This window comes from Periophthalmus magnuspinnatus, chromosome 16, assembly GCF_009829125.3.
Source record: "Periophthalmus magnuspinnatus isolate fPerMag1 chromosome 16, fPerMag1.2.pri, whole genome shotgun sequence".
Lineage (NCBI taxonomy): Eukaryota > Metazoa > Chordata > Actinopteri > Gobiiformes > Gobiidae > Periophthalmus > Periophthalmus magnuspinnatus.
Window position 1 is genome coordinate 17,675,786 of NC_047141.1, and position 26,834 is coordinate 17,702,619.

General features: G+C 38.7%; 3 protein-coding genes across 3 annotated transcripts in view; 2 read left to right on the forward strand and 1 right to left on the reverse strand.

Moving 5' to 3' along the window:
- Positions 1-26,834, forward strand: part of LOC117383668 (E3 ubiquitin-protein ligase RNF19A-like) — an 85,989-nt gene that overhangs the window by 35,678 nt on the left and 23,477 nt on the right. The window lies entirely within an intron of this gene.
- On the forward strand, positions 493-16,961 carry LOC117384186 (regulator of G-protein signaling 22). Its single transcript, XM_055228080.1, has 22 exons — positions 493-678; positions 750-923; positions 988-1,073; positions 1,454-1,539; positions 1,749-2,322; positions 2,908-3,069; positions 3,137-3,317; positions 3,774-3,896; positions 4,042-4,143; positions 5,814-6,008; positions 7,066-7,158; positions 7,689-7,867; positions 8,291-8,453; positions 10,039-10,203; positions 11,024-11,143; positions 12,472-12,630; positions 13,026-13,205; positions 13,859-14,035; positions 14,769-14,906; positions 15,415-15,511; positions 16,678-16,776; positions 16,846-16,961. The coding sequence occupies exons 1-22, from the start codon at positions 493-495 to the stop codon at positions 16,872-16,874; spliced, it is 3,468 nt and encodes a 1,155-aa protein (XP_055084055.1). The 3' UTR covers positions 16,875-16,961.
- Positions 19,144-26,834, reverse strand: part of LOC117384187 (intermembrane lipid transfer protein VPS13B-like) — a 270,989-nt gene continuing 263,298 nt past the window's right edge. The window contains exons 66-69 of the mRNA XM_033981473.2: positions 25,720-25,822; positions 21,692-21,860; positions 21,532-21,612; positions 19,144-20,892 (exon numbers count right to left, since the gene is read on the reverse strand). Coding sequence (XP_033837364.1) covers positions 20,644-20,892; positions 21,532-21,612; positions 21,692-21,860; positions 25,720-25,822 — 602 coding nt within the window. The 3' untranslated portion in view covers positions 19,144-20,643. The remainder of the gene's footprint in view (positions 20,893-21,531; positions 21,613-21,691; positions 21,861-25,719; positions 25,823-26,834) is intronic.

Consider the following 26,834-nt stretch of genomic DNA (forward strand, 5'->3'; position numbering starts at 1 on the left):
CTACAGATCACAATCTAATGAATACATTTTCAAATTTGTATTTCTTCTAGAGTGCCCTTGTGTGACTGCAGCAGGTTTTGTGAGTACATACATTTTAAAGAAATAGTACATGGTACATGACAACCATTGTTTCAATCCACATTGTTGTAAAGTGCGAATTTTAACCATTACATGAGGCCTACAGCATTTTAATTTGCTGCAAACAACTCCCCTGCAGTTCTACTGAATGTCCTGATTCTCAACTGGTGATCAGGACACATGTAGGTCACAGAGGGAGCTTGATATAAAGGGTCAAATCAATAAATATTGTGGATTGCACACAGTGGGTTACACAATAATGTAATTGTATCTGAATGTGTACATTCACATCTGTCTTAAAAGAGCCTTTCAGTTTTGCTCAGTTCAGCGTATTGTATTCAATATTATATTTTTTTAAATAAATTATGTTTTAGTGACAAAATTCAGATTTTACAGAGGGAAAAAGTTAGGGAAATGAACTGTGTCCTTGCTGCCATCAGTAACACTTCTCTTAAAAAGAATGTTAAATTGAGGAACACCTGCAGTGTTTGTGTGGTCGATTCTAATGGGTTATATAATGTATCTTCTTTTCTCCAGGAAAATGCCCTTGCTTCAGATAATGTCTTTGTTTCTTTCTTCAATGATTTTCTGAGTCTGCCGGTAATGCAAATAACAAAAGTTTACAACATTCCTTTACGTCTTTGTACAATTCTTCTCCTTTGTATCTCCAGTGTTTCCCAGAGTCCCTGTGGTTTAACCAGCACACTGGGCTGTTTGAGATGGACAGTGGACAAGCTCAGTCCGTGTCCCAAAACATTCGATTAGGTCTGCTACACCTTCTGAGCACCAGTGACCCCAGTGACCTCATCCAAACTCCTCTGATAGACAATGGATACACAGTGTGTGTAAGTAAGAAGAGTAAATGTGTGATTAATATAGTGATAGTCTGAAGTGACTCTGCGTTTATAGTGTTTGGACCCAGAACAAGGCAATAAGTGGGTCCTGAGAGAGAGGCTGCCCTTCTTCCTCAAAAGTGATTTCTACTTTGAATACAGGTACCATTATGCTATTGGTGCAACATTGAGTATCTTTAAATCACAATATAGAATATACATGTGAATCTTTTTGTGATTTTAAGCCTTTAAACAGAAGAAATTCTGCATATTACTAACAACTCTGTGTTACGGTTAATTGTAGTTAGAGTGCTCCTGTTTAAGTCGGCCTGTTGTGTCGGCCTGTTGTGTCATGCACCATAAACACAGGTGCCACACTTCAGCAGATCTTAAACTGAACCTGACAAGCTACAAATTACCATTATACTGACAGGTTTACTGCATTCTACAAATATCCATATTTATGTACCTTGTTATAAATGAATTGCCAATAAAACATAAAAATATTCAAACAATGTGTGTTTTTTTTTTTTTTTAAACAGGTTTGCTAAATTGTTACTACAGTGGGAGCCAAAATGTAGAGTTCAAAGAAAGGTGATCAGATCTGCACAAAGTGAAAGAAGAAATGGTACGTGTTGTCAGACTGCACTCATTAATAATATATGAAAATTATCAACTGACTTTCTTTGTGATTCCCACTTGACCAGGCAGCTTGCAGTTGAATTTAAAAATCAAAATCTTATATTTAATAAATTAAGCAATTAAAAAACTTCACAATGACAAATGTATTGATTTATCGATTAGACTGTCATATGTAAAAATATTTAAACCCCGCAGGCTCATTTCCACACCTTGCAAAATCTAGCGAAAATATTCGCCGTTCTGCTAGCTGCTTTGAGTTGGACCATCCTCACCCCATCTCTCCTTCCTCGCAAGATCCTAGCCACAACCTCACAGACCCCTTATCCAACACTTGTGAAGAATCCTGCATCAACAACTCTACTAAATTTGAGCTGGAGTGCCTGGCTGCCACATTGGTCAAACAGGTGCTTAATGCAGCCATAAGAATAATGGGTGGACACAACCCAGCAAATACTTCTACAAGTTGTAATAAGTCAGAGGAACAGCAGATAGATGACCCTCCTGCTATAGACTGTTCCGCCAAGAGTAAAGTTCAACTGAGGTCACCTGCCAAAGACTGTGGTCCACAGGAGAGGGATGACCATAGCAGAAAGGCCAGTAATGAGATGGGAGCCAGGCAGGGCCTGTGGAAGAATGGGCATGGCAACTGTGGGAAAAGATGGAGTTTGTTTAAGGAGTTTTTAAAAGGGACACCGGGAGAGAGACTGCTGCACCTGTGGATGGATATAGAGAGGATGAAGGTGACAGAGGTGTGGGAACGCAAGAACAGGTGAATAAGTTGTCAAAAATGTTCACTTATTTTTATAACACAAACATAGTAATTACTATGTTATAACAAAAAGTTATAGTTAGTACCAGGCCTACAGTGTGATGGTGTGAGAGCTGGGTACAAATCAAAAATTGGGGATTGAACTGATGTTCTAAGCAACAGCAAAATAACCACAATGTAAACTAAAAGGGATGGTCGAAATCTTTCAATCAGTATCACTTTGTCCCTGAGGTGCAATTTACGCATGTTGAGCAGTTAAATAAAATAATGAAAAAGGTCGAACAAAAGTCTTTAGTGCAGCTTAGCAAGTAGAGTCATCAAAGCCGCTGACAGTGAGCACAGAAGAAGGTTGTTTGTTACCCCAGGCAATTCAAAGTTGCCATCTCAAACTCTTGCAACTTAGACTCTAATAACTGTATTTTATTTTTATTTTGTGCACCACAGAGTATGTATTTAACCTTATAGACAGTGATGCATTTATCTGCACTATAAGATAAAACAACATTCAGTCCATTTAAGAAATAAACAATAAAGGCACACAATACTAATGTATTTCAATATAAAACTGTGTCCTGTTTGCTTTAGGTGTCTGGCCCTAATGAGAAGCAGGTACCTCATGAGCAGCAGCCAGACCTGTTTGAACTTGGAGCTTCTCACTACGCTGGGCCTCAGTACCTCCTCCTGCTGGACACAGGAGAAACTACAGACAGTCCTGCCGCAAATCACTCGCACTCTGCTCTTCTACTGGTGAGCTAAACTATTCACATTTCATGGCTGAAAATATTGGTCATTTACATATTTTCCTTCCCTCCAGGGCTGCACGGTTTTGGACATCCCGTATAGCTTATGAGGACATGGATGATACCCAAAATGCAACAATGTGGACATATTTTAATTCCACATCTACCATTCAGACAAGCCTGTACCGAAATGAAACTGATCCTCAATACACTCCTAATCCACACCTGTCCACTTCCCCTTACACACATTATGAGGTAGGCAGAATTTTATAAAGATATGTTTCCTGTATTTTACTGTAAAATGTGTGTGTGTGCAGTCTCTGATGGTTTCAAGGTAATATACTTGAAGCTACCAGTCATTGAACCCTTCCTTATTTACTGTTATAGAGCTAATGTTGGCCATATTGATTTTGACTTCTCTAATAAAAATGTATTAGCCTATATCATGTCAATATGGTATAGTGTAGAGTTAAGTTTTCAAACCTAGTGTCAAAAATACATGTGGCAAATGCATATCATTTTATAGTGCAATTCTTGAGATAGTACTGCACACTGACCACTACACAATGAAAGGGGAAACTAAATTAGAACAATGTGTATATCTGTTTTCCATATTCGCCGATAGTAATAATCAAATGGCTTGTAAGGCTTCGCAAGTGTTGAGACAAACCACATGCTCCAATCACTTGTTTCTACTCTGTGTTTCATCAGTTTTGTCCCAGCAGAGGACCCTTACTGGCCACTGCACAAATGGAGAGGATGATCCAAGCTCTTTATGTTGAAAATGGTGCTGGTTTATACTTTACACACTTCTGTGAACAATCAGGGAATCAGGTAACAAGGCCTTTTAAACATTTGAGGCTTGCAACATGCTTTCAATCATGTACTGGCATTTAATGACATTTGTAAGGTTGCAGTTGCTATTACGTTCCTCTAATTTGAAGGTAATTCAATTTAACATTGTGATTCTTAAATCCAGTTGTGGGTGAATGCTATTTACTTTTGGAGCGACCTTCAAAACTACCTTGAACTGTTTTACCAAGATGGACTGGACCCATACAGAGTTCAAAGGGAGGCTCAGGTATGTCAAAAAGTCATAATTAAAACAGAAAAAAATCCACTACAAGCAAATTAAACGGGTATTATGCTAAGGCAATGCTATGTAAAAAAATACACTTAATTAATTTATCTTTTGTCCTGTTGTTTGGTCACACCAGTAACCATTATCAGCCATTTTAAAAATTATGATTCACAGCATTGACAGCAATAGCACTTGTTTCTTCTTATGGCATATTACATTTCAATACATTATTTAACCAATATTAACAGAGACTTTAGTACTCTTAGAACTTTACAGTGTCTAGAATATGAATCTGAAAAGGTATAATAGCATATTCAACCACTTGATAGAATTGTGAGTTTTTTGCAAGTCTTTCATCAAAATCAAATTGTTTCTTCTTTTTGGCTTATTACATTTAAATACATTATTCAACAAATACTGTGCTAATATTACAACTTTACAATGGCAAGACTTCTAATATGAATAGGTGTTAAACCACATTCAACCACTAGATGGAGTTGCGAGCTGTGTGCAACAGCCTTTCACCAAAATCGAATTGTTCCAATAAAGAAATAAAATATACTGAAATAAGCTCCAAAATGTTTCTTGTCTCGAAACAGCCCTTTCTCCTTATTTTCCGTGCAGTTGATCTGATATGATTCATTTTGTGGCAATAAAACAGAGATTGGCTTTGACATTTTCTTCTGTTACTTTTACCCACACACCTGCTCATGTTTGCTTTTCGACCATCGCCTGCCAATCGCGGTCTCGCCCTAAACCTAATGGAGAGATTTAAATAACCATAAAACACATGACTCAGACCCCCCTATCCCTGCCCCATGCTACTCTATGTACCCTTATGTCACCCTGCTTTGGACAAGAATTAGAATTGGTCAAGAATATTCCAAATTACTTTTAGACGATGTTTCCGTAAAGTCCAAGCCAGGTTAAAATGAGTGGCGTTTATGTGGCAAATTGGCAGCTGCAAAATGAGATGATGAGGGTTCTCGCAGGTGCTGGTAATCCCTGAATTGTACGGGATTTGTCAAGGTTTCAAAAGGAATTCCAGAAGATTCAACTGGAAGTCTGTGGAATTTGCAACAACAAATACAATCAAATCAAATGGAAAGACAAAAAAGATGTAGCTGGAAAGATATTGTGCCTGACTTGACTCTAGGGACTTGTTATATAACATTCTACAGCTGGATTTGTGAAATATTTTTGCAGGTAGCAGTAGTTAAGATCGCCTTCTTGGTATTATTTTCATGCAAAATCTTTTAAAAGTGCTCTATGCAACTTTTCTGGTGAAGGGGCTACCACCACCTGTTTGTAATGTTATTAAACTTTATCTATTTCCATGGAGGCAAGCTACAAGTCAGGTCAGTGGAGGAGCAAGCCCACTCAGAGCAAGCTTGCATGTTTTTCAAGGTCTGTATTTTTTTTAATTTAAACAGGCCTATACTTAAATGTAAGATAGTTTAATATCATACTTAAGATTTCAGACAATGCCATAATAGTTCCATGAAGACAAGCAAAGCAGCTGCTCTCCATCAGAAATGTTACATTGTGCACCTTTAAGAACATTTATTATGACATGGTTATAACATTTTTTGGCTTAGCAAGGTTAATCAAATCAATGATGAAAATGCAATGACCTTCCTTTATTGTGCCTTTCTTTTGATCACCTCCAGTTGATCTACGCCACCTTCCTGTGCAGCTCGGCCCGGAGGAGCCTGGGCATCCATGAGGACATGAGGAGGAAAGTGTATGAGAGACTGATGCCTGCCTTTGAGGAGCTGTTTGACAACATAGAGGAACATGCTTTAAATATCCTACTAGAGCCATGGACAATACTGGTCAACAGAGATGAGGAGTCCTATCAACAGGTCAGTCTGTTATATGAATAGGTGTCATCCCACATTCTGCTACTAGATGGAGTAACGAGCCTTTCACGTTGGTAAAACATGTGTAATATAATCTAGCATTTTCACATATGGCATGTATTGTACTCACTTTCTGCTGCTAGATGAAAAGTCAGATGCCCAATTTGATATAAAGCTGTACATGGCTCCAAACATGTACCTTTTTACTATTGGCAGTTACTGAAGGTAATAGTCATTATAATAATGCAAGCCTGATATCGGCATGAAGTGTGTAGAAATATCCCAGGCAGGTCTAATCTCATTGTGGAGTGAAACGCCTCGGTGAAACTGGTAAATTGCGCGACTACTTCATGCCCGGAGAATGTATGATATCATTTAATAGAAGGGTATTGGCGGGGCCAGGCAGAGCAGATTTAATCAGACTTGACTGTAGTGCCGTGGATGGAGTGTTTACAAGCAGTTATGTTGTTAAAGTGAACATGAGCTGGTCAGTGAGTCCCTCCCAGGCCCAGCCACTGTCTGACCCCACCACACCTTCACGGCCAATAGTCTTCAGCAGTATCCTATGCTTTCACTTTTTGGTGGAGAGACACAAAAATATATGCTGAATATAACAGAATTTTACTGTATTAAAATCACTTCTTTATCCTATCTTTGTAATTTATTTTGACTTGTAACTGAAACAAAGACATAGGTCATAGTCAGAGGACAAAATTTGATGCTTTGTGGCTGTTTTGATTTAAAGATTAAGAGAAAAAAATTAAGCCTGACCTGGGAATTTACATAACATTTTGCCAGGACCGGCTCATGTGGGAACGCAGACAGAACTCCCTGCATTATTTATTTGGGAATTGCCCGGCCTAAGATATGGTAAAATTACCCAGAATATGCAGAGTATATGTGTGAATAAAACCAGAAGATTATCAGTACCAGCTATTGGTTTCCATAGTGGAACCGAAGAGACCCGGCATTGTTTTGGGAACTATCTCCGAATTGGATTTTGGTAAACATGTGATTTCCTTCACATAGGCTTATTGTTTAATTGTTTGCTTTCACCCAGGTCCCAGTGCAGGAGGAGACTCGTCGTTTAGACACTCAGGAGTACAGAGAGCTGCAGAGTCTGTATGAAGAATCAGGCAGCCGACTCAAACAGGTCATCCACTAAATATTAATTTGAAAAGGTCCTCAGTTCATAAAACGTGCCCATTTATTAGTCAGTAAACACACATTGTAAGTGCACCATAGCTAACCCAAATAAAACTGTGAAAAATGTGCGTTCCAATATTTATGTATCACCTAGTAACATGGCTGGCTCGCACTTCAGCCAAGGCTATATTACTTGGCAAGACTCAAATAGTAATAAGAGAAGCGATTGTAGACTGCAGAAAAAATGACATTGGACAAAATCTTCTAATATTAGTCTTGTTTATTTACTTAAAACAGATTATGTGACTGCATTCAACATATTTCCAAGTGATTTTAATATGCTTCATATTTGAACTGAGTAAGGATATTGCTTAAAAAATCTCTCTAAAATAATTGTACTAAGCTATAAAAAGGCTTATCATTTAGATCTAAATACAATACAAAAAACAAAAAAAATCATAATATTTAAAGTTATTCATGTTTACATTTTTTAAAGGACTCAAGTTTTGTTGTTAACTTTTCTCTTTTCTCTTTTAGGAGCAAAGCGAATCGGTGGTTTCTGCTCCTGAGTATTCGTCCACACTCAAAGTCCCACAGTTGTCTGAATCCTGGTCCAAAGTATCTTCAGATTACAAAGGCTACAGATTAGGTTCACTACTGCGACACAGACATGAGGTCGGACACTTCATGAAGTTCCTCCAAAACCATGGTGCAGAGTAAGATGTTTTTTATCTAGAATAGATAAAGTGTATAGACATTACAACTCCATAACCAAATATTGGCTAAATATTGGCTATTTCGTCATATTCTCAAATTATTTTATGATTTATTTTTTATGGCCATGCATTTAAAGCCTGTATATACAACTTTACAAACTATACAAATTATTATGCCTTTAAAGAAATAGTGTATAAGATTTTTATTTTAAATTCTATAAACTTGATCTGTGTCCCCACATACAAGGTAGATGTGTTCAAATCAATAATATAGCTCTCACTGGTACAACTGTGATCCATTTAGAAACTGAATAAGACTCACATGAGGAGTTCACTCATTTAACCAGTGAAATACCAGTGATTATATTGACCTTGACTAGACAAACTTCCTTCAACAATTGCCCTATGTATTCCCCTGCGTAGCATCCACCTGTCGTGCTGGCTGGACTTGGAGCAGTATCGCAGGACTCCTCAGACAGATACAGCCCTCAGACAACAGAGGTCAGCTCACCTCGTCAACAGATACCTCAACAAGAAGTATTTCTTTGGATCAGACAGCCCCGCCTCCATCAACCAACAGCATGAGGTACAATAATCACTGATTTTATGTTGCGGCCTTTGCACTGTCACAAAGAGCTAAATGCCATTTGAGCATAACACAAAATAATATACAGTATAAAATGATTGATTAGTTAACATTTATGGTAGTAGCACGTCTGCTCATATGTTGTTCATGATAGGACAATTTGACATGTAAGCCCTGAATTTCCTAATATTTCCTTTTGATAAAGTCTGGGTCAGATAGTTTTTTCATATTTCTCTTTGGCACTGTGCAGACGTCACACTGACAGCTCTGACAATGGGGTGTCACTAGGGGGCGGAACAGGGGGGTGTTGATGATGACATTTTTTTTAAAAGCACTTGAATAATTGGACGTGTGGTTTGGCTTGAATCAGGCTAAGATGATAAGCTCCGGTGACACTGACAGTACATGATATTCCTCCACACAGTTGTAAACTCAAAGAGATGACAAGTATAAAGCCTTGGAGACGAGACAAAGGGTGGCTTTCATTGATGCTGCTCTGGTTAGAGTCTCCCAATCAGAATGTGAAATGAGGTAGTCTTTGGCAACAATGGGCTCTGGTTGTTGTGACACAAATTGTTTTTTCATGTTGAAAAAAAGCGTCATTTTGTTCTCTATGATCAAACTAAGCGAAGCAATTGTAGACTCAATATTTAGAGCCAATATTTAAACAAATTCAGGACTTGTGACTTCTGCAGTGAGTTCACTTTCCCACTAATGGCATTGTTACTACTCCAAACCAATACTTTACTGTTTGCCTGCCATTTCTTCTATTCTTTATAAGTGTGTGTCGGCACTGGCAGCTGCTCCTCCATCTCGTCTCCGTGAGCCATGTAAAGAGGCTGACAGCTTTACTGCTTTGGCCTGGGATGCCTTCACTCAGCCAGGCAGCCCGTTTGAGATGGGACCCCCTTTCATCTGCTCTGCTCCCCTCTGCAGTGCCACGCATGGTTCTCATTTTGACATGCCCCAGAGTGTGAGAATGAGAAAGAGAACGCATGCAAAAAGAGATATAAAGGAGATATAAATAGTTGGACATGGTCAGATTTGAGTCTGAAGACAGAAAGCAGAGAGCAGGGGCTGTGGGAACAGAGGAGACGAGAGGAGCTGAAGCCTTCTCAGGCAGGTTTTCAAATGGGACTTTCAAGTTTAAGAGCCAGGGGTCCCAGTGTGGTCACTTTAAAGTCCACCTCAGATATCCCTCATGTGGTTGCTATTTGAAGTCTATGTTATGTTTCTCATGCATTTTTGGTAAGACTGGAATCTTAGACTGTATATCACTGTTTGAAATAGTACTCTACATATATGTATTCAATGATTGTAATTTGCGGGGAATTGTGTGGAGCTATCAGCCTAGAAACACAAAGGTCAACACAGAAGGTCCTTAGTTGTCATGTTATTTGGCACGTTTGGTTGTTATCCATAGAAGAACGCTAACTACTCTGCCACTATGCGCAGTTAAACAGTCGGTGCAAACCCAAATCTTTATCATCTTGATATCTGAAGCACATATTACAAAGGCTGCTACAAGGCTCAAAGGATATGAAAATGTAGATATTTTACTCTATTTATTTATTTTTTCCACCAGATACTGCGTTTGACTGGAGGCTTGGAGAGGTTAAAGCTAGACTGTCTGTCGAACGCTGCTGTCATGGAGATCCAGGACATTGTCAGGAGCCACATAGAGACAACATGGCTGCCTGACTTCCTGTCCACAGCTGAGTTCATACAGAGGCAGAAGGACAAGCCAAAGGTAGACATTAATACCAACTTCTAATTCAGCATTCCAAGCCAAAAGCAGAGACTATTAGATCTCCCTTTCCCTTTTCCCTTGGCACTTCGTCCAGAATGACAGGGGATGAAATGCCAAGATGAATAGTTCCCTCAGCCTGTCTGAGTCGTCCAAACACAGCTCATACTCTGTGACTTTTTATTTTAGATGAAAAAAGTCAGATAGTTTTACTGTCACTTTCATCAAAAATAAAGTAGTTGATGTTGGGACAAATCACCAGACTGCCAAATGAAACTACCATACATGAATGCATAAAAAATATTGTATTGCATAATTTATATTATATAAAATTGTATTATGTGCATAGTAAATAGGCAATGTTTTGGTTAACCTTGCTAACCAAAACCAGTAGCTAACAGCTTAACAAAACCGATAATAACCGACTTTTAGCCTGTTTTGACATGGTTATTTAGGTGTAATTATCGTGCTACATGAGAAACCACTAAAGGCACTTCCAGTCTCTCTCTCTCAGGTTCCTGAACCAGGACCATACACCAAAACCACTGATTCATTCCTCCACAGCACACCATTATGTGATCGAGTTTACCACGTCCGCTCATTTAGGCAGTAATGAGATGTGCAGCTGGGCTAGGGTTACACCACTGGAAAAGACACTTAAGAGGTGAAGAAGACCAGAGAGGAGAGAATAGCTGCTAGAGAAAAGGAGAATTCAGATAGAGGAAAATCTCGTGTGCAGGTCATAGGTATAAAGCTCTAGGTTACAATAGGAGATAGCTTCAAGTGGTGTTCAGTGTCTTTACGTTAATCCTACTTTTCTCGGTTTGCGACTTCTGACCTGAGTGTTGGTGTTGTCCTGTCTGTGCAGCCTCACGCAACGAGCAGGGTCTTTAAGAATCGCAAAGGACGGCATCGACGCAAAGCAAGGAGAGAAGTCTGGCAGGTAAGGTGAAGCCATTAGCCATTCTCAAACTGGGGTGCAGAGCTCAACAGGTATCAACATGTCCTCCAGTATATACCTCTGAATTTTACACAGTTCTGAGGAAACTTTACTCCTGTTTGGCTTGAACAGAAAAAAACTGAACACATTTTATCCTTACATGGTGGGTTTGTCCTTTTTTAATTTAGCCCTGATTTTGAGTTGTCTTAGTCCTGATTTAGTCCATGTTAATCCTTTCTTAGAACTGATTTAGTCCCAGATTAATCCTTGTTTAGACCTGGTTTAATGCTGAATTTAAAGTTCATGCACATTTAGGCCTAGTTAAGTTTTTTAGTTGCATTTTTTACTTATGGAAGCACTTATGAAATCTTTTGGAAATGAATTCAGAACTGGTTAAGCCCTGGTTTAGACACAACTGTGAGCATCAGTGCGTTGCTGACATAATAGAGATATAAAACACTTGCTGGCCAAATTTCAAGACTGATTTTATTCCATGCCTTGGCTCCTTCGATTGGATCTGTCAAACACCATTGTGGCCTTGCGGTTTCCAAATTGAATCCAGGATAAACAAGATTAAAGCAACAGTAACCTGCCTCAACAGTGTGTGGGTGTAGGCTCGTTCTCCTGTTCTTGAGATATGAAACATGGATATTTCCCATTCACGTGATTACAGGAAGAGTTTCGACAATTACGACTATGATTTGAAGGATTGTTATCTTAATGTTGGCACAGAGCAGCTTTTTAGACTAACTATGATTATTATCTTGACTGATTGTAGCGTTCTCATTGTTCTTGCATTGTGGTATAGTTGTATTTTGCATTTATCTGTTGTCAGTTCAAGAAAGTTGGATAATTAGTTTAAAGTTTAGCTTTGCATCGTCCTGTTAGTGGTTTAGTTTAGTCTTGGTTTACATCTTGTTCATTTAAAGATGCAGTTTGTAACTTTTATGGTTGATTTCCTGTCACCGGCTCTGTGGAGATGTTACTGTTCTCTTATGTTTCACAGTATGGCCAAATTCCTACTTACAGCTAGAATTCAGGCTTTACGAGGCAATAAAAAAGTAATTGAATTAATGTAAGATGCATGTAATGTCTTACCGTAGAACATTCCAGGAAAAGCAAAAATGCATCTCTGGAGACAAACAGTTGAGCAAAAGTTACATAGTGCCCCTTTAAGTGTAGATTTGGAAATTAAACCTAGGATTTTTTCTTAAACTCATTCCACTGCCTTTGCCCTTCTTTAGTACAGTAGATTACATTGTGGCAGTTATATATTTTCTGATGTGGTACTTGATTCCCCTTCTGACTCATTGTATTGTGTTATGTAACAGTCTGAAGGCCTGTGGATGTGCTCGTCCAAAGAGATCCTGTCTTTTCGGAGGGTCCTTCTCGACCCTGCTTCCTGTCTGCAGTTCCAGCACTTTGTCTCTCTGAAGGGGGACTTCTTAGAGAACGATGTGCTCTTTTGGCTCGAGGTGCAGAGATACAAGGTACATGGAGCGACACTGGACACTGGCTGTACAGGTTGCTGCTGGATCACTTACATGCAACCTCTTCAGTTCCAAAGTAGTTAAACACACTTGACTTGCAAAGTGAATAATTTTGAACAGTCTTCTGTTGGCTTATTAGTATAGAATTACCACACTAATCCTATAATTGGAAGTAATTAAAAAAGACAATGGGATATATTCTCTTGTATATCTTGTTGCAGAAGAGTGCGAGTGTTACATCTTTTACAAAACAGTTCTTTGCAACATGAGAACATTTATTTGTTTTAAAGACACACTGTCTAACCCATGGATGAGTTGTTGTTTTAATTTTTGTTATTTCTACCAGGTTTTACAGTGAAAAGCCTGATCTATCTGCCCTCTGTGTCTATGTCCAGGACCTGTGTCACTCACACAGCGATCAGGCCACCATTGAGAAGAAGATCTCAACCATCATCAGCGTCTTCATCAACTCCTCTGTTCCTCCAGCTCTGCAGATCGACATCCCACATGACCAGGCTCAGACTATCCTGGAGAACCGCCACAAACTGGGACCTTACATCTTCAGAGAGGCTCAGGTCACACTTCCAATTCACTCAATTATGAATAACAAGACTCAGATTATCAGACTTCTCCAACTAGATGCCATTTGTAGAAGGCACTGAACCAACATTTTCTCACTTAGGCAGGTGCATTGAGACATTTACAACTCTGGTATGTGGGTCTCCTTTGGTAGTATGTAGGGTCCACTGTAGTTTCAATATATTCAGTTTTTTTTGTCTTCCTTTGGGTTAATATTTAGAACTATCTCATTTATGGTTTAGTATAATTTTAGATCTGGTTTAGCTCCACTTTAAACCTGATATAGTACAGGTTTAAAGTGGAGCCTGGTGGTACTAGAAAGACCACCTTAGTTGCTTGATGTGAAAAGTTTAAAAACCCAAAAATCATTAACCACCAAATGCAACAAATCTGTCGTTGACGGCCAAACATTACTTATTAAAACAGCAAACGTTTGCACTGTGTTTTTAGTCATGGATTATTTGTATTCATCGTGAAACTTGCAGAAAGCAAGTATTATTATTACTGTAGCATTAACTAAACTGGACATTTGTCTGTCATTTGGTTATGGTCATATTATGCAAAGAGAAAGATGCACTAAATACACCTTCAACAAGTGTTTCTTTAATAATAATGGACAACTTGCTATGTTTTTTTTTCCCCTCAACAGACGTCAGTTTTTAGTGAGCTGTTGAGGTTCTGGCCCGAGTTTCAGGATCTCCGGAGCAGTTTTCGAGAAGAACAGCTGCTGCCACTGCTGGAGCAGAAAAGACTCAAACACCGAGCCAGAGTTCGACGACAGAGACGCAGAGAGGAGGAAGAGGAGGAGAAGGAGAGGAGGGCACTGGTAAGGGAAAAGGAAGAGGACAAGGGGAAGGTAGTGAAGAGGAGGAGAGGAAGGGACAGGTGAGGGCAAAGAGAAGGGCACAAATGAGTGTGGAAAAGGAGGAGATGGGGAAGAGAGGAGGGCACAAGAGAGCATAAAAGAGGAGGCGAGGATGGCATTGGTAAGAGCAATCGCTATCTATACATCAGTAAAGACTTCTTGTCTTTTGTGTCTAGTGTTGAATCTTTGAGCCTCTAAGCTTAGACGTAGTACCCATAATCTACCTACTTACATATCTTCCTTTAACATATACACTGTATATAAAGTAAACTTTTGTATACAATATTAGAGATTTGTACGGAAGTAAAGAGTCTCCTACTTGTACTTGTACTCGTACATTTACTTACTCTTACTTAATTTTCACATCATACTGTGTTTCTTCAATATAGACGTAAATACTGTAGGTGAATACTTTCACCCACTTGTGGGAGCAGTTATATGGAGTAGAATTAAGATGCTCAGTGGATTCATGAAAGTTTTATCTAATCCAGACAGATCGTGTTATCTGACTCTGTGATGTCACTTTTCTTGTGATTCCACTTCTCTCTCAACACAACCGGCTCATGCCTGGATATGACTTTTGCATCGCTGACAATGGCTGGCTAAAAGTTATTTAACACAATACAAAATGTTAAATAAAATTTAATACTGTATATATTGTTAAGAGTAGTGGGCTGAACTTATTTTTTTACAGGAAGAGCAGCAAAAGCAAGAGTCCAGCCTCAGAGATGAGGATGAGGAGGATAATGATGAAGACTTTTCAGATGAAGAGAAAAGTGGCTACAGAGAGACTAAAACCCAGAGCAGGTTGCAGTTCACTCCAGCTCAGGCTGTAAGTACGAGTATTATATTCCTAAAGGGACCAAACATTATAGACATGTTTGTGTAACATTGTGTCTCTCACAGCGGAGCCAAAACTAATGAAAAGATTCTCTCTGATACCTGAGAAAGCTCAGTGCTGTAAGTCCAACAGGGGAGCAACTGTAGCCTCTAATTGGAGCATTTTTACATCGAGTTAGATTTGACTTGCACTATTCTGTAGAAGACATTTGATTTTCTAAGGGTTCAGAACATGTTTGATTGTACAATAAAGATGAGAAGTACTTGGAGAGTGAATTAAGTGTTAATAAATACCAATACAGTAATTTACAGTGTAAATACCAATACAGAGCCCATTCCTCTAGCTCTTTCACATTCCACAATTGTCCAAAAATGTGTTGTCTTGGCCTGAAGCTCAAAATGTTCTGTATTCATACCATCCACATACAAATGATTTAAATTTTTTTCTTACTACTAAACTATTACCACAATAATAATATACTATTGTACATTCCTTTTAGTTAACATGGTCCTACTCTAAGTACATGGCAGCTCTGAAGAGAGAGGAGATCCTGTTGAAGAGGAAGAATCAGCTGGATGCCTCCTCCACTATTTCAGGTGAGTAAAACGGACACTTTTTGGGCCAAAAATATTGAAATCGCATTAAACATTTTCCCACAGTTAAGTCCAATGTAAATTTCCTTACTGCCAGCTTAAGCTTCAGTTCTGTCAAACCACTACTCTCACTTTCTCATTAACTCAAATGCAAGCCAAAATATCCATTCAACCTGTCCATAAGTGTCTACGGACTGGGCAAAAGTTGGGAGTTATATCGAGCCCCTAAATGAAGCATGAAACACAGGTCTAAGGCGCAGGCACTGGAGGGAGAGAGCGCAGAACTGAGGTGTAGGGAGAATGAAGTTTTAATGTGATCTGACAGTGAGGAACACATGGACATCATCACTGCGTCTTGGTGAGAGAAGCAGATTTGTGTGTGGACAGTTCACAGCAAGAAGCCAGGAAACCTACTTTTAACAACCCTCCGATAAAGTATAGGTGGAAAATGTGTAGATACAGAAGATTTAGACTCAATAAGAGAGTGCTTAAGGTACAATGATAAAAGATAAAACATTTTTAAGATTTAAACTGTTAAATGTGATGTTTAATACACTGCCTGGCCAAAACAATATCACCTGGATTTAACCTGGGTTTAACTAAGCAAATAGGTAACCCCATTGAGAATCTGTGGGATGTGCTGGAGAAGGCTTTGTGCAGCGGTCAGACTCTACCATCAATGCAAGATCTTGGTGAAAAATAATGCAACACAGGATGGAAATAAATCTTGTGACATTGTAGAAGCTTATCGGAACAATGCCACAGTGAATGCGTGTCATAATCAAAGCTAAAGGCGGTCCAACGAAATATTAGATTGTGTGACCTTTTTTTTTTGGCGGGTGACTGTTTTTTTTTTTTGTCCAGGCAGTGTATAATGCAAAGTTATGCACATGAGTGGTGTAGCCTTAAAGTATGTAAGTATATATTTAAATTATTTGGAATATGTTACTCTCAATTACTTGGACACATGAGCATTCAAAAATAATGCAAACCTGAACATACTGAATACCTAATTTTTACTTAGTTTTTGTCAAAGTAATCTCATCGTACCATTTAAGGAAGAAAATGTACTTGAAATTACTGTTCAAAATCAACTGTAATGAACAACTTTGCATATGAAGGCACATTGTGAGAAGGATCTGAATAGTTCTTTCATTGTCCCTTTGTAGACTCCTCCTGTAGTGTGAGATCAGCTGGGACAGTCCCGAGTCAAAAACAACTGTCACTCCGCTCCAGGACGAGCAGCCAGCAGCGCCACAGATCCAGCAGTGAGTCAGCCATTTTCAGCGATATGGTATTTCTGTGTGTTCCTATTGTAACTGTTATTCTTATTGCAGAGGGAGTGAAGCCTTTTAACATTAAGTGACCCCAAAAATAACACCAAAGAGCAACTGATAAACAAAGAGAAAAGAGTCTCCAGAGTTGTTGAAACGAATGAGGACATAGTTGTATATATGTGTAGCGTAATGACATGTTGATCAATATTATTTGTATACATGTCCTATAATCTGGAATATTATTTCTATAAATAAGGTTTAAACGCCTGTTGATTGTTGTGTCTGGAATTGCTAAAACATTTAATTTACATGGGTACCGTACTTAGATGCCATTCGCTATCATGTGTGAAGCTACAGGCAACGTCTGACAACGATTGCCTCAAACCAGGATTACTGCAATCATGCTTTCTTAGTCTTTTATTTTAAATCTGATGTGGTGCAGTTTAATTAACATATTTACATATATAGATATATGCACTCTTCACGAAATAACACACACCAGACTACTATTCCAAACGCATAACTTGCTCAGTACTAACATGTGGTTCGAGCCCAGATACACTCAAATACATGAATCATTGATCACTGTGGCCAGTCATTACCAAGAGGCGGTCTTTGACACAATACTGTTCTGTGTTAGGTCCTTTTGGTTTGGTATTTTGTGTTTTTTAGAAAATTCCAAAAACTGACACAATCTTTTAGCTAAATTCTTGATTTGTCATCTTCATTTTTTATTTGTTGTCTTATACCTTGAAATAATGACGATGACGGCGAAGTAAGTTAATGCTATTTAATGTAATGGAATGCCAGGACAAAGATGGTGTCCATGTCTGTTCAGTAGAGCATTTTAAACAGACAACAAATATTTCTCATTTCTTCATTATCAGAGGTCTTTTTTTTCTTCTGAGTTGGACCAAAAAACTCAATTGAAATGAAGAAAAACACTGTTAGTGACAAAAGCCCAATATAAAGATGTTGGTCTTTACATAGTGGCTATAGCTGTAATATACAGACAGAGCTTTGATAAATTACCTGTTTTGGGGGTCGGACATGCACTGCAGTCCTGAAACACATACTGGAGAGACAAACCAAAAAGAAATGTTAGTCCATACTGGTTCTCAGCAAATGAATCATAAATGTCTGAAATAAGTTCTACTCACTTCTGTATTTAGAGGTTTCCTTTGATACTGACCAGGACACAAAACTCTGAGAACACTTTCATTGATTTGAGCTTGTTCATGATATTTGGCCTGTTCAGCCTGACAACTTATTCCACTAGGAAATTGGAATAGGAATTGTTAAGATTAAAGCCTGCAATTCTTAAGCTATGAAGTCATATTAAATATAAGTTGAATATTATAGTAAACCTACTCTTCGTTTGAGCGCAGCGCTGATAATAGCAGAGTCATCGGTGTTGAGCTCTCTCTTGACTTGAAACCACATCTTGTCTTTAAACAGAGACAGAGCCCTCGGTGGTTCTTTCAGGGGAGTGGGGACCTTTGCTGGGACCTGATCATCGACCATTTTGCGTTTTCTAGAGGCCTCTTTCCAGAGTCTTTGGCCTCTGGATTGTGAGACTTGGTCACCCTGGAGTTCCTTTTCCTAGACATTTTAGTAGAAGTAGGTTTGGTGGAGTCCTTAGGCAAAGGCAGAGCCAGCACACCAGCCACAGGAGGGGGGGAGGAGCTGTTACCACATGATAACAGGCCATTGTCCACTGCCTGGTGGTACATTGCTTAACCCTGGAGTTGAACTGCCACAGGATGAGTGTAATATTGAACCAGTACATGCTGAGGTGGTCCCGCAACCACCTCAGAGCAGCTGGACCATTAAACAGATGTGCCCTTTGAGGCTCAGAGTCCATCGCAATGTCTCCATAGTCAAAGTTGTTTAAGAAGGAGATCAGATTGTTCACCACGTCACTCTGGTGAGGCAATAAAACAAGTATTTCATCTTCTACTCATATGTGCAAAAGAAATTGGGCCTTTTTGCTGTATGCCACAATTTTACTAATGCTGAGACTCTCCTTTGCACTTGACTGATCAGGACTTCTAATGTTTTTGTCCTTTTCCGAATTCCATAATTGTCCTCCGATGACATAGCCCAAGATAACAAGAGCTGAGCAGGCAGCGTCCTTGGCACAGCAGCGGAATTTCTCTATCAATATTTTCATTGGGACGCGCCCAAATGTTGCCCATCCCTCCTTGAGATTAGTTGTTGCCACATTATTTTTTTTTCCCATTTTGATCCATCTGAAATAACGTTTTGCTGCTTCTGTGACCATTCCACTCATGTACTTGTAGAGGTGACAGCATTGAGTGAATTTGCCAAACAAATCAGTTTCATAGTATTATTTTTATTAAAACAATTCTCTCATATATTATCCATTTACAAAGCCATTAGTCTCACACAATAAAAAGGCATTAACCAACATTTGCATCATCAGGGATTGGCAACAAGAGTAACGACTTTCAGTGTTCTTGAGAAACTAAACTTACATCATCTCTACAAACATTTTGGTTGACAGCTGGTACATGGGGCGTCAATCAACATTTTGATAATATTGCACTTTACATTGGCATCAGACAGACTTGGAGGAGGACAGAGTAAACAAGGACAGCTACAGTGAGGAAAGAGACCGTGCAGCATTTCAGTCAGATCCAAAAGCTGCATTTAACACTAAAGCACACACTTGGTCCATTGCAGCCTAAAATATTCAAAGACATAGGTGACGATAGTCAACAGGCCTGCACAGTATTTCTCATTGATAATTAATACTACTCTGTGTGGGCTTCATATTTGCATTTTGCTTTGAGTTTAGCAAGATCCAGTCAAAAATATGTAAATATTTCTATTTATTTATATAATAATATTTTATGTGCCAACATATGATCGCAGTATTTCAAATTTCAATTACTATGGTGCACCCTGTTTAGATCTATCCATCATGTGAACATGGGACATAGACTTTCTGTTATGCAAGTATGTCACTTAATGTAATGTGTCTAATAATCAGTAGTTTTCATAGTGTTCATCTTTGTATCTCAATCACAAATATTTTAGTAAGGATAAATACATGTGGACTTGAAATAGTGTGCTTTACAACCCCTATTTGGATATAATACCACTTTGTGTGAAAACAAATATATTTTACAAAAACATCATACACGACCAGTGTCATAACAACATTACTTCCCTCAATACAGTTTTCCCATTTTTTTTAATGCAAAACGACAACGTTAAGGCCTCTATGTTTTAACTTTGAGATCTCTCTCTCTCTATATTAACTCTGTATATTATATTACATGAAGAGTTCATTTGCAAAAACATGTAAGTTTGAAAAATTGATTGGAGGTTTGCAGTTTACACTTAGTATAGTAATATTTCCAAAAGCCAAATCTATTTTACTGCCATCAAACTTTCAAAACAGAGAAATCTGTTTTTGCTTTTGAACTCTTATATATACATATAAACTAGACACGTTTACAAAGTAGTCTTAATAATATTCTGAGGAAAAAGCTCACAATTGCTGTAAAAACATTAATAAATCTGTAGTTAAAAATTGTTCAGCCGATTTTACATATAGACCAAAAAAAATGCGCACTGCAATTACACAAACATTGTGTTTGTGACTCAATGTTTAAAGATGACACGGTAAAATGTGGAGGATAAAACTAAAACGTATAAAGATTACACAGGAGTCTAATGACCATGTGGGTATTTACGATAGTGTTTTACAGTTGCTTCACAGACAAAAATAAGCAAATCCAGAGTTGTTTTAAAATGTTACTAGCATTCTACAGGGCACATCAAGGTAAGGTACCAAATGGGGACAAATTACACAAAAAAGTCTTCAACTTAGTGAAATCCAATTCTTAAGGCTTTGTTCTTGACCGTGTGGAACTTACTGACAAACACTTTGGCAAAAGCGGGGTCCACCAGGTATCGGTAGGTCTTGGTGACAGAGGGCGGGGGCTTGGCGAGGCTGACGGCGGGCTGCAGCTGGAGAGAGGTGCTGGATGGGGCCAGGAACTGACATGAGCGGCTCACAAAGTCCACCAGGCGTTTGTACTGCTGCTCCGAAAGACGCTCACGCACACCGTCGCTCTGAGCAAAGGAGGAACAAGCAACTATGAGATGGTCTGCTATCTCCACAGCCAAACAATTTACTGAAGTAAGAGTACCAAGAAATACATCTGATTTATAATTTGAAACAACTGTAATTCAATGCACAAAACATTAAATAATGAATTACTTCTGGTATTTAGGATAAGTATAGACCATAAAATCTGAAAATATATTAAAAAAACAAACAAAAACATTCCAATATGGTCTGCATAAGCTTTTGTCACTTTTAGACTTACTCCCAATGGGAAGATTAACCAAAACCAAATCAAGTGAGAGAATTGTTACACTGTCAAATATATTACTAAACTAACAGTAAAAGTCTGCAAAGTACTTTTTTCTTTTAATTATACAAGTAAATGTAGCTACCACTTATATCTGGGATCAAGAAATTCTGACTGTAATGTGATAAAAAGAGAGGAAAAAAAAAAAGATTATAAATAATAGATTTCACTTTGCCAATAATTGTCTTACTTTCACCAACAAACATAAAGCACATATCTTGTCATTTGAAAACACAAGCATCTGTCTTGTATTATGAGAAAAGTAACTCTAAACCAGATCTGCTCTTCGTCATGTCTTCAGCTCATATCTGGCTGGTGTTGCGTGTCTGGGTCATACCTCAGGGTCACTGGTCACTGTCTGCTGCTGTAAGGTGAGAGTCAATTCACCCTTTTGACCTGGGTCCTGCTCACACTCCACCTACGGGACACCCATTTGAGGATAAAGGTTAGCGTTAGCATTAGCAGACCTGTCCCTCGTTTGTGAGCATTGCGGTTACCTCTGTGATGGGAAAGGCCTGCTGCTGTGTGTCCTCGCTCAGACTGACGACAAAGAGGACGTCTGAAGTGAGGAGTAGGCAGCCCGCGTGCTCCTGCCCCGACCCGCTCACGATGGTCACCTCCAGTGCCATGTGCACCTCTGGCCGGCCCAGTGACTGCAGCATTTTCCTGAACACAGACAGGAGGTTTATTAGACAGGGATGAGGAGGGATCAAATACACTTTATAATTAACAATTACTATTAAAAACCTTAATAAACCACAGAAAGACTTCATAATAAAGAAATCGTTTGTTGAGATTAAGGTATTATATTAACTCAGACTGCATCATAATTATGATGTAGTTATTAGGTGCAGGTGCAACATTACAACATCTTAACAAAATGGTATAAGTGTGTATGTGTATGTGACATTCAAAATGTAAAAAGCTACAATATCTAATTGTTTTATCCTACTGTCTCAGCAACATGAGAAAGATTTTCAGAAAATGCAGAAAGCACTACAAAAATACACACTTGTTTTGAATATATGATCAACAATTTATAAGCTCAAAATTTTTTTCTTATCTGTTATAAAATAAATAAAATATATATATTTTATTGCAGTATATTGTATTGTATGTTTTAGTTTTAAATTTAAAACACAATGGGACATTTCAAATTAAATGATTAATTGGTTTCCACAATTTTGGGTACGTGGGTAGAGTATTTACCCCTAACTAGAAGTTCCCCAGTTTGAAATGTCTTGACAGTGGTGAGTTCGGCCCAAAGTCTTTACATACGTTTAATCTACATACCACATATGATTTCAAACTACATAAAACAGCCACTTTGGGAATCTATAACATTTGCTCCAGTCCACAAAGTGTTGAAGTTTTCCTTGCGGTTTAGGTCTGAAAAGTCTCTTGTGTGCTTTGAGTGACAGCCGACAACCACTTAAACTGTTTTTGTTCTTGGCTCATGAATGGCCGCCTCACTTCCTCTGCTGTAATGTTTTTACTTCTCTCATGTAAATCTATATTTAAAATACCCGAGGCCTTTGCATGAATTACCAGCTTAATTTACATGCGCAGTGTAATTTCAAACGTCCTACTTTGAGTGGGACACGTTCTCCTTGAGTTTGGACCACACAGCTACAGTCTTGTGCACAAGTGGCTACATGTGGTGACTTGTATCCTGTCATTTGGATATGTATATGCTTGGAGTGGTTGCTATTATATTCCAAGGACAAGGGAAGTTTTGGGTCCTGCTGCAGTACGTAAAGTTAATGACAAAAGCTAAAATAATACTTTACTACTACTCAGTCGAGTTCCCTATGTTTTCTAAAACCTTCACTAAATGAAAAACAAATGTGAAATCTGACAAAGAACAGTCTGTACTAAATAACAATGCTATAAATAATAATGTTTTTGATTTATATAACACACATTTTGGGCGTTTTACCTGGTGCAGTAGTGAACGAATAATGCAGTGTAACGCCAAGCTAAACCGACAGAAGAGAACCTGCCAAACTGCACTCATCTCAGCTCTCAACATCTCACGCACCACATTCTTACAGAAGCACAGTGGGCGAAGTGTCTTGCCCAAAGACACAACAATTGCATGAAATGGTCTGTACGGGGATCAAACCACAAACATGCGCCATTCGCTTGCCAATCCAAACGCTTCAACAACTCAGCCGCTGGTGCTTAAACTTCAGAGATTCAATTAAGGAAGGTTATGGTTTGTGGTGATGAAGAGGAGGAGATGGAGAAGCTATGTTAGCGCAAGCTGCGGTGGAGACGGGATGAAGGGCAGTCGGGGCTCGTGGCTGAAACGGGACGGGGGGAGAGAGTGTATTTACGTTCAACAGAGGCTGATTGACTGACAAAGATTGCGCTGTGATTGGATGACAGATGACAACAGACACGGTAGTAATATGTAATAATTAAGGGTGTTAGCAAGTGAAATGGCAGATTAAACGATCCACTCCCACATCCTAAAACAACAATTAGTGACAAAAAAAACCCAAAAAAAAGGTTGACCAAGACTCCACTTATCGATTACTTGACTAAAGGACTACAGCCTTAGTAATAATAATCAGGTATACATAATATTTGTTCTTGCTATCAGACTGAGAGAGCCGTAGTGCTAAAGCATATGGACATCCCTCTGCCTCCCCCATCTACAGTGACGGACACAGAGGCGGCTGTTACATCCTGTAATTTAGATGTGTATATGTTCGGAGTGGTTCCTATTATGTTGAATGGGAGGCCGTGACAGTTTGTTTACACTGGCGGCAGGTGTGTGTGAAGTGCGCATGTGGGAGTGAGAGAGGCGTTTGGGACACCGCGCCTCTGCTCAGTGTTAACCTTTCCAGCGTCAGCGCTACCTGTAGTAGTAAAAATAATTGATGGATGCTTGATGGAAACCAGTTTGACTTGAACGCACCACGAATAAAGCCACAGGGGAGCATTATCTCAGCATACATATATTTCTATCCTTTTTTCTCTTCTTACATTAGCACACAGTAACCTCTGCCGTGATGACAAGTAAAGAGGGAATGTCTGAAAGAAAAATGGACTTTGAAATTTGTGCGTATTCATCACCTGTTTTGACAGACTACTATTAGGGGTAAATGTTTTATAGTCATGGAAACCAAATGCGACGGTGGAAAATTAATTGATAACCTCTCGGAGACGCCATGTGTAAATGTGGACATATTTATAATGTGTCCCTGGGAGAGCGTACATCCAGATCCTTGGAAAGAGTAAGGCTGGATTTTGGGCTAATGTTTTATGAAGTTTGTCAATGGTACAAGTTTCCAATGTACGGAAGATGATCAAAAATAACATTTACTTAAGGTTATTTTCATCAGTGTTTATGAGACACGTATATATGGCTCATATGGGAATGATCTAACTGTCTGTCATCCATTATATATTTTTACAAATTTTTATTTCGAAAAGAAAAAGACAATGTCCCAAGCTATCTCACCATGCATGGTATATGCATCACATACATGTACATGTGATGTGCCAGGATGAAAAGGTGCTATCGAGTCTGGATCATGTGTGGATCTAGTGTCTATCAATAGAAGTTATGTGGCAGGAGCCTAAATATTAATGTTTTAGTATGTATTTATTTGCATTCAGTGCCATTAAATATGTGGTGTATCCATGTTATTATGATCAAAATAAGCTGTCTCCACCACATCTATGGGCATAATGTGAACTAGCAGTGCTTTATGTGGACCAAAACTCTTGAGGCCTTCTTTAATCAGTATTTGACCCATTGAGGAGCTACTATTTCATAATGCAGTAAACTATGAGAGTATTTGTTGAGGTATACAGAATGCTCTGTTTGCCACAGCCTTTTCCAATATGGTTCCAGCTCCTAGAAAAGGAAAGGTGTTTTTCCTCATCCTCCATCTCTGGACAAACTCATATTTAAACAACAAGAACAAGCGTTCGCTGGCGGCTTTGGCACAGTGCTTACAAAAACCTTTTAACATGGCTCTTTAAGAAGCAGAGAGGGCAGCCTGGCTACCATCTGTGGACCAGGGTCACACTACACTCCAGATTTCTCCATGTTTTTTCATGGCGAATAATGATCCCTCCAAGGCTCTCTTAAACAAGACAGCAGAAATGATGAGCAGGGGACGGATGAGAAAGAGCAGCAGATCCTGGAGAAGGCCCAAGTAAAGCAAAGGGGGGAACACATGGATCACTTCAATAGAATGGTGTTTAGGCCATGGCGTTTAGAGTACGTATGGCATTTATTTGGTAAAAGAAGGGATGAAATATGCTTAGGTAAAAGTCATTAAAAGTACAAACCTATTTTGTGTTGAACAAAAGGTACTCAAGTAATCAGCCAACAGTACACTGAATAAAGTGTAATGCAATAGGATGCATCTTTGAAAGGGACCCTCTGGTTGACTGAAGGGAAGAAATTGCGCTTAAAAACACTGTAACACTTATTTTGTTCAGGCCTTGGGCTACAGTGAAGTTAAACATTCCCCTTGTAACATGAACATACATAGTTCCTTACCAGACATATTTGAGGTGGCTGTTGGGGGCCTGGGCTGACTTCTCCTCTATGGGCAGGTATAGCTGTTTTGGGAGCTGCCACAGTCCTGCTCCGTGAAGGATCCCTGTAAAAATATAACGATGAGGAAAAGTTCATTTAGGAAAACCTGATTTAACCAGTTAATTGTGTCACTGTTGCGCTCAGTTTGACGTGTTTCCTCCAAAAAGCAGCAGCAGCAGTGAGCCAATGAAATCATCATAGTTAACATGGCCATAAAGTACATACAAAACATGATGTAAGTGCTGTGTATTTTGAATGAAGCGTAATGTGTATATACTGTACTTCAAATACAAGATGTAAATTATTTAGAGCTTACAATATATACAACAAGTACAGTCAATCAGTCAAACCTGTGATATTGCCAAAACAAAAGGGAACACATTATGTCACTACCTCAAATTATATCAGTCAATGAAATATTAAACTATGGGATTTTATAGTAGTAACTGACTAGGATTTATGTTAATATATAGTAGATCTTCATTAGAGCTTTGTTTTACCAATATAGTATGCAAAATGCAAAAACTAAACAACAACGAGTGTATGTGCGGTTAAGCTACAAGCAGCTGGTTGTGCAATAGATTTTTTTGTTAAAAGAAGTTTTTATATTTAGATCATCATTTATCTTTTATTACTTTGAAAATGCTATATTCGCTGAAAACAATGCATTAACATGTTTTATTAAGTTTCACTTTTGTTTTTCGTGCTCTGTGTCTCCCCTCTCTTTGTTCTCCACGTCAAGTCACTCTATTCTATTACAACACAATCAGCATGTATCCTGCTAATGAAACTACTGCACCTCGCACCAGGTTTGTCAAGTTGTTGTGTACAGTTTTGTATCATGCTTTTATATTGTCCTTATGGAGCATTGTCATGTGTGATGACGTAGGCTTCTACACAATACAGTCATTGGCCTTAGGGTAGCAAAAACTGAATTTCTGCTCATTTAGAAAAAAACATAGTATTACGCTCTATAATAATCTAGAAAAAAAAAAAAAAAAAGATAATAACAGAGTCATCCAGAACAAATTTGGATTCAATAATCAGCTCATAGAACAATTGTTCGTTCACCTCTG